The sequence below is a fragment of the Balaenoptera acutorostrata genome, chromosome 5, assembly GCF_949987535.1.
Source record: "Balaenoptera acutorostrata chromosome 5, mBalAcu1.1, whole genome shotgun sequence".
Lineage (NCBI taxonomy): Eukaryota > Metazoa > Chordata > Mammalia > Artiodactyla > Balaenopteridae > Balaenoptera > Balaenoptera acutorostrata.
The window spans coordinates 15,144,447-15,158,385 of record NC_080068.1 but is presented as its reverse complement, the minus strand read 5'-3'; the positions used below and the strand labels follow the sequence as shown (position 1 = coordinate 15,158,385).

Genomic DNA, 13,939 nt, shown 5'->3' with positions numbered 1-13,939 from the left:
ATGAAAGAAGAAGTAAGCTGCAAAGTTCAACAGTATAAATACTCTGCCGCTTGTGTTCTGCACAGCCCTTCACTCCTGTTTACTTTCCAACTTGTATAAAGCCTAAGCTATTTCAGCCTTTGAGACCCTAATAGCAACAACAGCCGCTGGAAACAGTTGGGAGTGACCTGAATTTCAATCCTTTCAAAAGCTCTCAATGCGATGGACAACAATGTTTATTTTGAATTCCAAGGAGACTGCTGCCATTCAAAACACAAGAATGACCAGTCTGTCACTCTACCTCACTAATAACTCCTCGTGAATTATTTCTAAGTTTGTTATGCAAAAGTAGAAAAATTACTGTATTTTTAAAAGTAGCAGTCTCTACTACTCAAGGCAATAACTATTTACTGAGTATTTTCTATGTCCAAGCCGCGGTGATAGGCACTGGAGCGTGTAAAAATAGAATATTATTTCTTCCCTTCAAAAGTTGGGCGTGATATTCTTTCCACTTAGGGTGCATGTTACATCTTTCTCAGCTATTCCTTTTTATACAAGGAAATAACTGCATGCTTCTCCTCTTAAACTCTGAAATTAGCTTTTTTTCTTAAAATGATAATGAAGGTAAATCTGGTAGAATCCGATGTTGTGGAACCATGGGTCTTTTTAATCTGCTATAAGCCGATGTGACCAGGAGAATCTTCTCCTGTTGCTCTACTCCTTCAACGGTCCTGCAGTCTGTGTCTTTCTGTCTTTGTTTCCCTCGCCATCCTCATGCTGTCTCTCCTCAGTCTCGCCTTCCCTGTGGATGTCTCTGCTCCCCTGTCTCTCTACTTCCAGATGGCTTAAATGTTTTTGGCCAGTGGTTCCCAATCTGTGAACCACACTTGAAGCAGCTGGAGGTAACGGGCACACACTTCTAAGTTTTCACAAATGATTCATGAATTCATCTATGTACTAAACACTAAAGTCTGCTTAAGTCATGTATTATATATTTGGATTTTTAAATAAATGTAGATTCTTACACATAAACGTAAAAAATCTTCCTCTTCATTTAAAACTGCAATACAATATTTACAAAATCTGCAGTTACTTAAAAAATAATTGTTATCCTAACGTGGTGGGGGAAGGGTTGCCCATGAAATATTTGACATTGAAAAAAAAAGGTCCTTATTTAAGGTCAGAAGCCACTGCTGCACCCTGTGAGCTCCTTGAGGGCAGGTGTGAGGACTTCCCTTTCTCTCCCCAGTGACCAGCACAGCAAATGTTCAATTAGCATATGCCAAACCGATGGGCCTTAAACCTTTCTGTTTAAGATACAGGCATTAGGGCTAGGAGCTGTGTCTCTCCCCACCAACCCACCCTGAGGCCATGCTAATTTACTCTATTCTACTCATAGTGTACTTGGGGATCTATGCAAATTGTGCTGACAGGTGGTTAGAGATGGGCGTGGGAGGTTCAGCAAGGAATGGGTCTTTCTGATCTGGGTAACAGGGTGGACGGTGGGCCCTTCACGGAGATGAGCGCAGCAGGAGATGCAAATGGGTGACACGCAGCGTGGAGCTCAGTGTTGACCATGTTGAGCTTGAGGAACCTGTGTGACGTCCAAGCGTCAGTTTCAGTGACATGACAGCGGCAGCAGCCATGCTCCGGTGAGAAGAGGAACAAGGGGAAGATGGAAGGAGAACGAAGCCTGGGTCCAGCTGGCTGAGCACCTGAGCTGTCTTCGGTTCTTCCCTCTTCCCTCACATCCACACCATTACTGTGGCTTTCAGAACTACTGCTCACAAGTTCTCATTTCTCCCAGTTCTCCTCTGTTTTCCACTCCAAGCCCTCAAATAGCCACGTTACCGTAATACTTGCCTGACCAGTCGCCCTGCCTCTCGCCTCTCCACCTTCTTCCAAGCTATCTCACTAAATATTATCCAGAAAATGTCACTTTTCTGATCAAAACTTTTTTTTTTTTAGCCAAGTATGAAGTGCTGTTTTTACAACACCAGAACACTTCACTCTTATCTGTTTTTTTAAAAATTAATTAATTAATTAATTAATTAATTTATGGCTGTGTTGGGTCTTCGTTTCTGTGCGAGGGCTTTCTCCAGTTGCGGTGAGCGGGGGCCACTCTTCATCGCGGTGCGCGGGCCTCTCACTGTCGCGGCCTCTCTTGTCGTGGAGCACAGGCTCCAGACACGCAGGCTCAGTAGTTGTGGCTCACGGGCCTAGTTGCTCCGCGGCATGTGGGATCTTCCCAGACCAGGGCTCGAACCCGTCTCCCCTGCATTGGCAGGCAGATTCTCAACCACTGCGCCACCAGGGAAGCCCCTCAAAACTTTTAATATCTCAGTGTCTAAGACTCTGCAAAGCACTATTTCAATCTAACTTTTATTCTTATCTCCATTTCCAACTGGTCCACATACTCCCCCCCACAGATGCCTGGGGACTGGCCACCTCCATCTGGATGGCCTTCTCATCAAAGCCTAGCCCAAGATGCAGCACCTCCAGGAAGCCTTTCAGTTTCAATGAGATCTTGCCCTCTTTGAACCTCTGTAGCACTTTCTGTGTCTTCTTACCTCAATGAATGTCCTAATAAATAGACATAGGTTCCTTAAAGGCAGAAATCATAAATCACTCTCTTTACATCTACGCCTTATGGCTTCTGGTCATAAGGTAAACCTAGAGAAGTCCAATGTTCAAAAATTTGGAACATTATGAGATTTTCCAACTAAGTACTGACAGTGTTGATGAAAAGTTACAAGAGAAAAGTATTTCTAAAAGTATCATAACACAGTCCAAAAGTTAGCAATTCAACTAATTTAAATTACTTTAAAGGGAATACACATGAATTTGGATGGGAGAGTGACAGAAAAAATACTTGCTTTGTTTGTTTGTCTTTCTGGCTTAACCCACAGTGAAAGAGAATTACATCTGCATTTTTCCTCTAAAGAGAACAAGAGGAATTAGAAAAAACAAGACTTGGTATGTACTGGTTTCTCTTCGCTGCCATAAATTACTGGTTGAGAGTTTTTTAACCAAAGCAGTAGTTAGCTGGCACTCAGCATAATGTTTGTATCCCCTCATGCTTTTAAAAAGCTTTACAACTGTATGATCAAAAACCACTCACTTGACTAAACAATCCTTTCTTCTAACACTTGCATAATCATCTTTCTGACTTTCCAAGATAACTACCTACCCGACTGCCCTCTCATTTTCTCCCTATTTCCCTCCAGTCACACCCATTTTGTTGCTAAGAAACAAAATAAATATAACCTCCTGGAAGTAACTTTACAATGGATACTATATTAATACTTACTTATACTGCAGAAATAGGAAGAAAGAAGAGAAAACTTATATCTGTTATATCCTAGGTTCTTTACATTTGTTATTTAATCTTTACAAGAGCCTTAGAAGGCAGTTATTACTATGCCCATTTACAAATGGTTACCTGAAACTCACTTATGTAACTTGCTTAAGCTAGGCAAGTGGTAGAATCAAGGTTTGCACCAAGTTTGCCTAATTTCAAAGTCAGTTTTATTACCATTCTCCTTCTTTATATCTCTATTTCATGGCTTCGTTTAAAAATTCTGCACAGATGAAATATTCTACAAATTAAAATTTTACAATAAAGCTTTAAACATGTCTTTAAATATATTATTTCCTAGGATTATTTTCCCAAAGGATTATAACTGAAGTAATTTTTCCTTCAGAAAAATAAATAAGACTTTTATGTTAAAAAATAAAAGTTAAAAATAAAACGGACTTCCCTGGTGGTGCAGTGGTTAAGAATCTGCCTGCCAATGCAGGGGACACGGGTTCAAGCCCTGGTCAGGGAGGAAGATCCCACATGCTGCGGAGCAACTAAGCCCGTGCGCCACAACTACTGAGCCTGCGCTCTAGAGCCCACGAGCCACAACTACTGAGCCTGCGTGCCACAACTACTGAAGCCCACGTGCCTAGAGCCCGTGCTCCACAACAAGAGAAGCCACCGCAATGAGAAGCCTGCGCACTGCAGCGAAGAGTTGCCCTGGCTCACAGCAACTAGAGAAAGCCTGCGTGCAGCAACGAAGACCCAACACAGCCAGAAATTAAATAAATAAATTTATAAAAAATAAAATAAAATAACTGCGCACTTTCAAGAGGCAAAGTTCAGGGAAGAATTTCAAAATGCAAAATACACCCTGATGAACCCATATTCATATTGCTATAGACTATTAAAAAAGATGTACTAATGTGAGCCTTCAAGTTCATTTTCAGCAATCTTTATCCCTACCGAATTGAAGAAAAAGAGACAGAAGAGAAATACTTCTCTTCCATGTCTGTTGATGGATTTGTTGATTGACAGTTTTGGTATCTTTTCCAGTCACTGTCATATTGAGCAAAAAGTCTTAAAAACGTATTTTTTAAAATTCCTGAACCCTTAGTTACTCATGGGATGCATACACAGAAGCCTGCTGAAGAACAAAGTCTTCAAACTTTAATACAGTAATAATTTAGCAAATATAGTGAACAGGCTTATAAACTTGGGAGGGAAAAATAAAAGATGGTATTCTGATTTAGGACAGGCAACCATATATACAAGTCAGTATCCAAATGAATGCTCCTATCTAGTGACCCATGAACCTACTTAGCCTCCTTTTTCTCTTTTACTTTTATTCTAACCTATAGGGTCTACGAAGCACATAGAAAATAATTTAGGCATAATATTTATTACAGAATACCAACAGGTGAGTATGAAAACAGAGACACTGTTGCTTACAAGTGAAAGAGTCAAAGAGTTACCCCTACTGAATTACTATCCTGTCTTATCAAATTTTATTACGAGACTATAGTCACCAAGTCCTAGCTATAAGAAAGTGGGGAGGGAAACAGTCTTTAAACTGACCTGGGTTTGTTATACAAGTCACATAAACCCTCGAAACCATAAATTAACCATCTGAAAAATGGGTATGCTAGCTCCTTTCTCAATGGACTGATAGCAGGATTAAATGCCTATGTGAAAAGGCTTGCACAGAAGAGATGTCAATGCTTGCTTGTCCTCATCCCCTTTCCTAAGCAGCACTTCTAATTTTAACGATGAGGGAGAGGGAGGATTAATCAGACAGTCCTTCTGGAAAAGTTATCCTCCAAACAAAGAATTAAAAAAAGAAACTAAAACCAACACAAACGATCAAACAAACAAACAAACAGTAAAACCTAAATTGCAGAAAACACATTGAAAAAGTATGTGAAATACCAAGGGGGAAAAAGGAACCTGAGGTGGGATAATGTGCAACTCCAATTAAACGAAAAGGTAATCAAACTAAATGTCTTTTAATTCACATGCATTGAAACATCCCAGATAGAGAACTGAAAACTTGGATTAAAAAAAAATATTTTTTAATATCTTGCCGCTATGCTAATAGTGAAAGAAAGAGCAGAGGTGAACTCATTAAAGTTAACAGTAACAGGATGTTGAGCAATCCATTAAAATGAAACAAAAGATGGCTAATAGCTTCAGTCTGGTACCACAGCTACTTCTTTTTTTTTTGTAACTCACTGTGCCTATTAAATTATTCCAGTCTGTCATTCATTAGTAGTAGTTACCGGACCTCTGACAATTTTTCTGCTGTTTGAAGGATGAGGAAGAAGGGGGAGGCAGAAAGAGAGTACGTCAATATTTTTCAAAACTCAATCCTTCTAGATCTTTCACTTCCAATCATAACAAGTTATACACTAAATGAAATTTAAGGAACCAAAGTAAATAAGTAAATAAACCCACAGATATGCCACTACTGATAATGTAAAAAACAAGGAAGATTAGAAAAGTTATATATATTCTCTGTGATTCTGAAAGGATTAATTTTAAAATATAAAATAAGGACAAGTATATAAAGTATTTTTTTATGATTAAGTGCTGTTTGAATATCCATCTGACCTACCTTTCACCTTGAAGTCGGCAGGGTAGTACAAGTCACTTTGCTAACCTGGCATAGTTTAAGATAACTCCAGTGAAGAAAGTCCAATTTCCTGATTCTCTCAGCCAAAACAAGCAAACTGAAGTTAGTTTGATCTAATAGCAAACTTTAGGGAACTTATCCATTTACAGCTAAAAAACCAGAACAAGAACCAGAATTTAAGGGAACTTAGAAATCACTCATGACCTCATTTTACAGTCAAGAAAATTAAGGCCCAGAAGTTTAGCAACTTACCCCAATTCATACAGTAAGTCAGTAGCAAGTTTATCTATGTTATGCAAAGAATTAATGAAATAAAATGAAATAGTTAAAAATCTTATTCATAGACTCCAACTCTAATATAGTTCATAAAGTTATTAGACATCAAAACTTCAGAAAGTAGTCTTCTTCTATTATTAGCTGAAATAATGTAATTTTTTAAATGATTCACTTAGACGGGGATCAAAAGCATAGGCAAAAAGCACTTGATGTTAAAAAACAAGCACACTGGGCTTCCCTGGTGGCGCAGTGGTTGAGAATCTGCCTGCTAATGCAGGGGACACGGGTTCGAGCCCTGGTCTGGGAAGATCCCACATGCCACGGAGCAGCTGGGCCCGTGAGCCACAGCTACTGAGCCTGCGCGTCTGGAGCCTGTGCCCCGCAACGGGAGGGGCCGCGATAGTGAAAGGCCCGCGCACCGCGATGAAGAGCGGTCCCCGCACCGCGATGAAGAGTGGCCCCCACTTGCCGTAACCAGAGAAAGCCCTCGCACGAACTGAAGACCCAACACAGCCAAAAATAAATAAATAAATAAATAAAGTAGCTATAAAATTAAAAAAAAAAAAAAAGAAAGAAAACAACCCAATTTAAAAAAAAAAAAAAAAAAAAAAAAACAAGCACACTACTATTTGCCTGTTCTCCTAAGAGGAAAAATAATTTCAAACAGAATTTTTCATTGTCCAGTTGTAGCACTCTTAGAATCAGTGCCAGTTTCAGGGGGGAAAAATATTTTCCAATCTTTTCCAACGATAAAAGAAATCAAAATGAAATCTTCCACACCTCTATATTCATTAGATACTAGAATATAGTGAGTCAAGTCTTATTTTTCTAGGATATCAATGAGAGAGCATATGTTTGCTTTATTACATACCCCCAAATTAGACAAGATTGAAAAAAAGTTCCAAAATAACCTTACTCAAGCAAGTATCTTTATCTAACCTTTTATTATCTAAATCTTATTTTAGGATTTTGAGGTTGGGCTTAAAGAAGAGGTCAATTAAATATATATATATAATGAACAGATATATAACAATAATACTTAATACAAAAAAAATTCACAAAACAAAATTGCTGGTAACTTTGATTTCAAAAACAAACATGGGGGACTTCCCTGGTGGCGCAGTGGTTAAGAATCCGCCTGCCAATGCAGGCGACACGAGTTCGAGCCCTGGTCCAGGAAGATCTCACATGCCGCAGAGCAACTAGGCCCGTGCGCCACAAGTAGTGAGCCTGCGCTCTAGAGCCCATGAGCCACAACTACTGAGCCCACGTGCCCACGTGCCACAACTACTGAAGCCTGCGCACCTAGAGCCTGTACTCTGCAACAAGAGAAGCTACTGCAGTGAGAAGCCCGTGCACTGCAACTAAGAGTAGCCCCCGCTCACCGCAACTAGAGAAAGCCTGCGCACATAGCAATAGCTCAAAAAGTATTTGTGGAATAAATAAATGATGCCAAGTTTGAGAAATAATGCTGGTGCACATCAAATATTTATTAGACACTAAAAGCACAAAACTATACAAGATGTCAAATACAAATAGTGCAAAAAACAAGGTCTTTGCTTTCAAGGAGTCTAGCTGGTGAAACACAGAGTAATTAATTACATAGGCAGTATTAGGTATGACTATTAACCAATTAGGTTTATTTGTATATGATTCATGGAATCTGCCTTGTTATTCCTGGTTATACCTAGTGTACAATTAAACGCTGAGTCGAATGGTATAAACTTGTCATAAGAGTTTAGAGGGGAAAAAAATGAATGAGTTGCAATAGTAAGAAAAGACTATGGGTAGATGATGAGGTTTGGTATGGGATTTGTGGAGGTGGAGGCATGTATTGGCAGTGAAGAGGTGGGTGGGCATTCCAGATGAAGCAAATTTCATGAGAGGACAAAAAAGGCACGTGAGGGACAGTAAGAAACCTACCTTAAATGGAAAGATGGTATTCGCTGACGAGTAGTGATGATCTGGGGAGGACAATCTTTCTTTTTTATTTTTTTAAACTTTTGGCTGTACCAGGCGGCATATATCCCTGACTAGGGATCGAACTCTCGCCCCCTGAAGTGGGAGCACAGAGTCTTAACCACTGGACTGCCAGGGAAGTCCGAGGGGGAGGACAGTCTGAGTGTGCCTGGGTCACAGAGAGCCTAATCCTCTAAGCAAAGGACTCTAGTCTGGAAGGAATCTCGCAGCACGTGCTACTGGTGCCCAGCTGGGTCCTCTGGAACCCTTCGACTGGTTTGGTACATCCAGTCCCAAAGGTGCCCCCTGCATTGCTAATGGTTCATACCAGCAACTTCCTGTGGAAGCAACAGAAGCTACCTCCTAGCCTCTTCTGCGCTCCTGCACACACACACATTTCCAGGACAGCTGCTGGTCAACGACTAACGAATGAAGGGGAGAGGGGACAAAAGCCCAGTTCCCTTGCCTCAAGGCAAGACAGGCTCTATGGTACAATTCTGTTCCAAAGTTCCCTCCTGGGTCAAGCTGAGGCTAGACATCCAATGAGAGCAAACCCTTCCTCATCTCAGTTTCCTCTTCTTCCCAATCCCGCTTGACCTACTCCCCTTTAAGTAACACGTGAGAGAACTCTCTTGATACAGCATTTGCACATGAATACCATCTCAGGTTCTGTTTCTAGGGAAACTGGACTAAGACAAGCCTGTAAAGGCAAATACTAGATATTCATGAAGAAAACAGTTGCCCAGAGGAAATACCGTTGTGGGTCACTCGGTTTGGAGGGAGAATGCTGAGCAGCTTGGCTGGTGACAGATGGAATAAAGAGGGTCAGGTGGCTGGAGGCCAACTAAGGGTGCTGTTGTTCAAACTCAGAAACAAGCGGAAGAAAAAATATTTGCTCTGATATAAGAAAGAGAGAACTTCAGAAGAAAATGGCTTTGGTGTAGGGAAGAATTGATGACAACTCTTCAAAGTTTTTTTTTTTCCATAAAAAACAAAAAGTATTTCTTCAGTAGTACTGTCAGTGTTGTACCATGAATTCTCTTAAATGCAAATCTCTTTTAGGCTGACATTACCTAACACAAGAAGTGTTCAAAAACTTAAGGAGAATAACAATGAATAACAACAGGACTCGAAAATTCTCTCTCATAGTTTGAGTCTCTGAATATCCATATTCGGAAATACAAAGATAAGATTAAGTAGTATCTCCAAATGTTTATAACAAGTTGGTTTGTTAGATTTTGTATTCAAGTAGCTTAAAAGAATCTGTATTAGAGTCAGTAGCAGATTACTTAAATTGCAAATTCATCCAAACAGGGTAACATCTGGTTTTCATCTACTCTTATGGAACCAGAAGTGCTGTCAATAGAAAATAAGATACTGAGTCCTAAGTTGTAAAACAGGGAGCACAATGTGAAAACAAGTCGGCTACTATGAAAGAAATGATACACAGTCCAGAAAAAAAGATTATACCCTACATAAACTTTCACTTTAGAATTTGAGAAACAGCCCGACATCATCTGTATTTGTTTTGCTTTGTTGATATCTCAGACAAGTTAAGCTTCTTGACTTCTTGGTTCCCTTTCAAAATAGCAAAAATGCCTCTCAGTAAAAATGACTATTTTCACTTAATTAGTAACAATTTTTGTGTTACATGTCTAAATATATAGAACAGAAAGGATACTATCGAAACAGGACTTTTTAGCAAGGTTATTTTTTCTCATTGATTACTTTTCTATGCATTAAAATGTATAGCTAATAGCTTTCAAATTTTAAATACACATGACCTTTGATTCAACAGTTCCACTGAAAGCAATTTCACACACAGACACACACACACTTCCCCAAAAGAGAACTGGTCAGAAAGTCATGCTACAACAAAGTAAATCTATAAGTCTAAGTTTTTCTAAATTTTTCCTATTCAGTTTTAAGACCAAATTGATACTCTTCCAGACAAGTACATATAATTTGCCCTGTATATATCCTTTAAATACTCCCAGGAGAGACTCCAAGAAAAAAAAAGGTTTCTTAGCTAAAAATGTTAGGAAGGTATGGCATGTTGTTCCTCTCTTAAAGACTTATAATAAAGACAACAATTTATGGAAGCCTATGAGATATTTTTGGGGTAAATGGCATTTTCCAAATTTTATGGACCAGAGAACACTTCTGTAATTATCAAAAGCAAGACTTGCTTAAAACCCTCCATGACCACCTGGTAAATGATAGCTACTTCCTTATAAACCTAAAGGTTCAGAGCCATCATTCAATCACCCTCCCTCTATCCCCTCTTTCTCCTCCCTTCCCCTCAACCCAAGACACTGCAGTGGTTCTAACTTCATATTTCATAATAATCATAGAAAACTTTTTCATATATAATTCTTGGTCCTTACTTCCCGATATTCTGATTCCTATCACTATTTTTAACAAGCAATCCAGGTGATCTCAATACAGTTCAAATGCTGGGATGCTGAAAAGATCTGATATAGTACAATCAATGAGATGATTATTTTAAAATTGAAGCCAAACTGAGTTCAGAAAATTTGGACTTCAAATGAGTATATTAAAATTCTATTTTTCTACCCAGAGAAAGAAAGGGAAAAAGACATACTAAGAAAAGCCAAATCATATCTTAAAAGAATACCCCTAATATACTGCCCAGAATATTAAGGCCAAGAGTTTTACCCTGTAACAAGAACTCTTAGGCTGCACTCCATTGAGAAATTTCAGGAATTCTTAAACTCTTTGAAACTGCACACACTATCTTTATGCGTATGTGAATACATGCCTTATAATCCAAAGCTTTCACCAATTCTCATGCTGCTCAATTACCCAATTTAAAAGCCATTCTATTTTTTATTTACCTACCTGCAACAATGGCAACAGAAACTACTTCTTAGTTAACACCATGAATCAGACACACGAAGACACATTCCTCAGTGTGGTTTTCTCTCTCAGAGCCAAACAAAAAGCAATTTACCTTTGCAGAGTCATATTCAAAGAGCCTGTACAACCCTTAATCTTGTTCTGGGCTTCAAGATGAGTCATGCCATGTGCACTTATTCCATCAATGCTGAGAACCACATCACCAATTCTTACGTTTGCCTGAGATGCTTTGCCGCCATCTTTGAGCTGTAAAAAATATATTTCATTAGAATTGTCACTCTTTAAAAATAAACACAGATGAAAATTACACTTTTGTTATATCAAAAGAGAAGTATATTAATGTACTGTTAGACAAAGTAATACAAATTATCTTGCTTAACAGGTAAAGTTAAAATTCAAATGACTTTCATACATATTATCATGCTTTCATATTTATTTTCTTAAATTCTTATTTGCTTTCTAAAAAACTGAGCTAATTGTCTGAGAAAAGGTCCCTGATAAGTTCTCCATTTCTTTACTGTATAACAGTAGTGTGTGATTGTTACAAATAAGGAAGAGAAGTAGGCAAGGCAACTACATTTTAGCAGAAAAAAAAAGAAAGTAATATGAATAGGGTATTTAATACTCTTTTAGAAATAATTTTTAAAACTCTTTAAACAGCTGTATTTTTGTTTGAGCACAAAGAGTAACACAGATGGAGGATCTACTGAACTATCCTTCCTGTTGAGTCCAATTCATATCCAGCGTTTGAGGGACTGAATTCTTTTAGATCACAGGCCCAAATATCTTTTATGCTGGCCGTGCTTCCTGCTCCAGGCATTTAGAACGAGGGGACGAAAACCAGTTGTGTCTGCGACTGTCAGACTCTTTTGTGTACCACGATCTTTAATCCCCAATCTTTTTACAAAATTTTCTACATGTTTACATTTAGTTTGATCTCCTTCAAACTTCATATGTTATCTATTGCATTGCTCCAAAAGGAGCAAACAAATATAAAATGACAGTAAGATGAAAGATGATGCAATTTTAATAGATACTCAGAAACATGGAACAAGTACAAATCAAAAGGAACCATTCTAATTAAAATGACAAGCTTAGAATTCATTAAGTACAAGCAGATCACACTGAATACTGGGCTGTTGGAAGACAGGTGAGACTAGGCCCAAAAAAGAAAGAAAGAAAATAAGCACTGTTTCTCTAATACTTAAAAGTGTAGATTTTATGCAGGGATGATGAAAAACATCTGGAAATGGATAGTGGTAATGACTGCACAACACTGAAAATGTACTTGATGCAATTAATGAATTGTGCAATTAAAAATGGTTAAAATGTCTAACTTTTATAAGTATATTTTACCACATTTTTAAAAAAACTAACAAAAACTAAATATTTTAGAGAACATTTTACTAAAATTACTTTTTGATTAAAAGAAAAACATCCCTCAGCAAACTGAACAAGCGCTGAGTGCCAGAATTCATAATCTGGAAGCAAAGCAATAAATACAAGTGGATATTGTATGCTCAGATAGGTTTTGATTACCATCAGTTGTCAAATTCTTTCCTTAAAAATAATGATCAAGGCAGATCAATCCTAGTGTACAAGAACAACTCTTTGGATCTAAAATCAAGAAAACAGTATTGACTGCTAGATCCATCCAGGCAGCGCCCATGTCTGTGCTTCTCCCCAACTGCCCTAAAGCTAGAAGTGTGCCTGATACTATAGACCTTCATAATATATACTGAATGAATGGATGCCACATATTTATTATTTAACACTGGCAAAATCTATGGTTTGTTTTAAAGTGCAAAGTTAGGAAGAACTAAAATTTTAAATAATTTGAAATTTATCTCATTTAACATATAACTATCAAATGATGGACATAGTTCTTGAAATTAGTAAGAAAAAATATCTATTTGAGCAAGAATATGTAAAATCTAACAGACACAAAGTGTAAAATAAAACATTTCAAACCTTTCAAATGAAATATTCTCTATTATATACATAGTACATAGAGTTGACCCTTGATCAACGTGAGTTTGAACTGCGTGGGTCCACTTACATGCGGATTTTTTTCAACAGTGAATGCTATAGAACTACATGATCTGCGTGTCTGTATACGGAGGAACCAAACTATATATACAGAGGACAGACTACAAATTACAGGCGGATTTTCAGCTTCGCAGAGGGCCAGTGCCTCTAATCTCCAAGTGTTCAAGGGTCAACTGTAGTGATTCCATTTTCATCTTTGTACTAATGTGAACAAACAAAACAACTCCTCTCAGCTGCCCAGATATTTAAAGGTAAGAAAAATTAATGAAATGTTGACAATAAAGAAATAAATTTCCAGAGTAATAAAACAGTTTAAAATTTAATGCATATCAAACTTATCAGCACAGCTATATTACACACATGTGTATGTATATACATACATATAGACACACTTTTTATTATATATTATATGACTGACGAAGTAATACCAAAATTCAATGAAAATTAAATAAAGTTCATTTTGAATTCCAGGATCATAGGATCAAGAAGAAAAAAATTAAGATAGAACTTCATTAAGTATATTTTAAAATACTGTATAGACAGATATATTTATTAAAATATGAAAGCAATGTATGCGTGTGGTGGGAGTAAGAAAAAAGTCTTTAAAAATAATAATACCTACATTAAATACTATGGTTTTACTGTATTAAAAAACAGGTGTGGGGCTTCCCTGGTGGCGCAGTGGTTGAGAATCTGCCTGCTAATGCAGGGGACACGGGTTCGAGCCCTGGTCTGGGAAGATCCCACATGCCACGGAGCGGCTGGGCCCGTGAGCCACAATTGCTGAGCCTGCGCGTCTGGGGCCTGTGCCCCGCAACGGGAGGGGCCGCGATGGAGAAAGGCCCGCGCACCGCGATGAAGAG

The 13,939-nt window shown here is 38.2% G+C and overlaps 1 protein-coding gene across 13 annotated transcripts in view; it reads right to left on the bottom strand.

Annotated features, from left to right (window-relative positions):
* The window catches only part of PDLIM5 (PDZ and LIM domain 5), a 213,219-nt gene that overhangs the window by 136,179 nt on the left and 63,101 nt on the right, over window positions 1-13,939 (bottom strand). For all 13 annotated transcript variants that reach the window (XM_057547526.1, XM_057547527.1, XM_057547537.1 and 10 more), the window contains one exon: window positions 11,122-11,273. In XM_057547526.1, coding sequence (XP_057403509.1) covers window positions 11,122-11,273 — 152 coding nt within the window. The remainder of the gene's footprint in view (window positions 1-11,121; window positions 11,274-13,939) is intronic.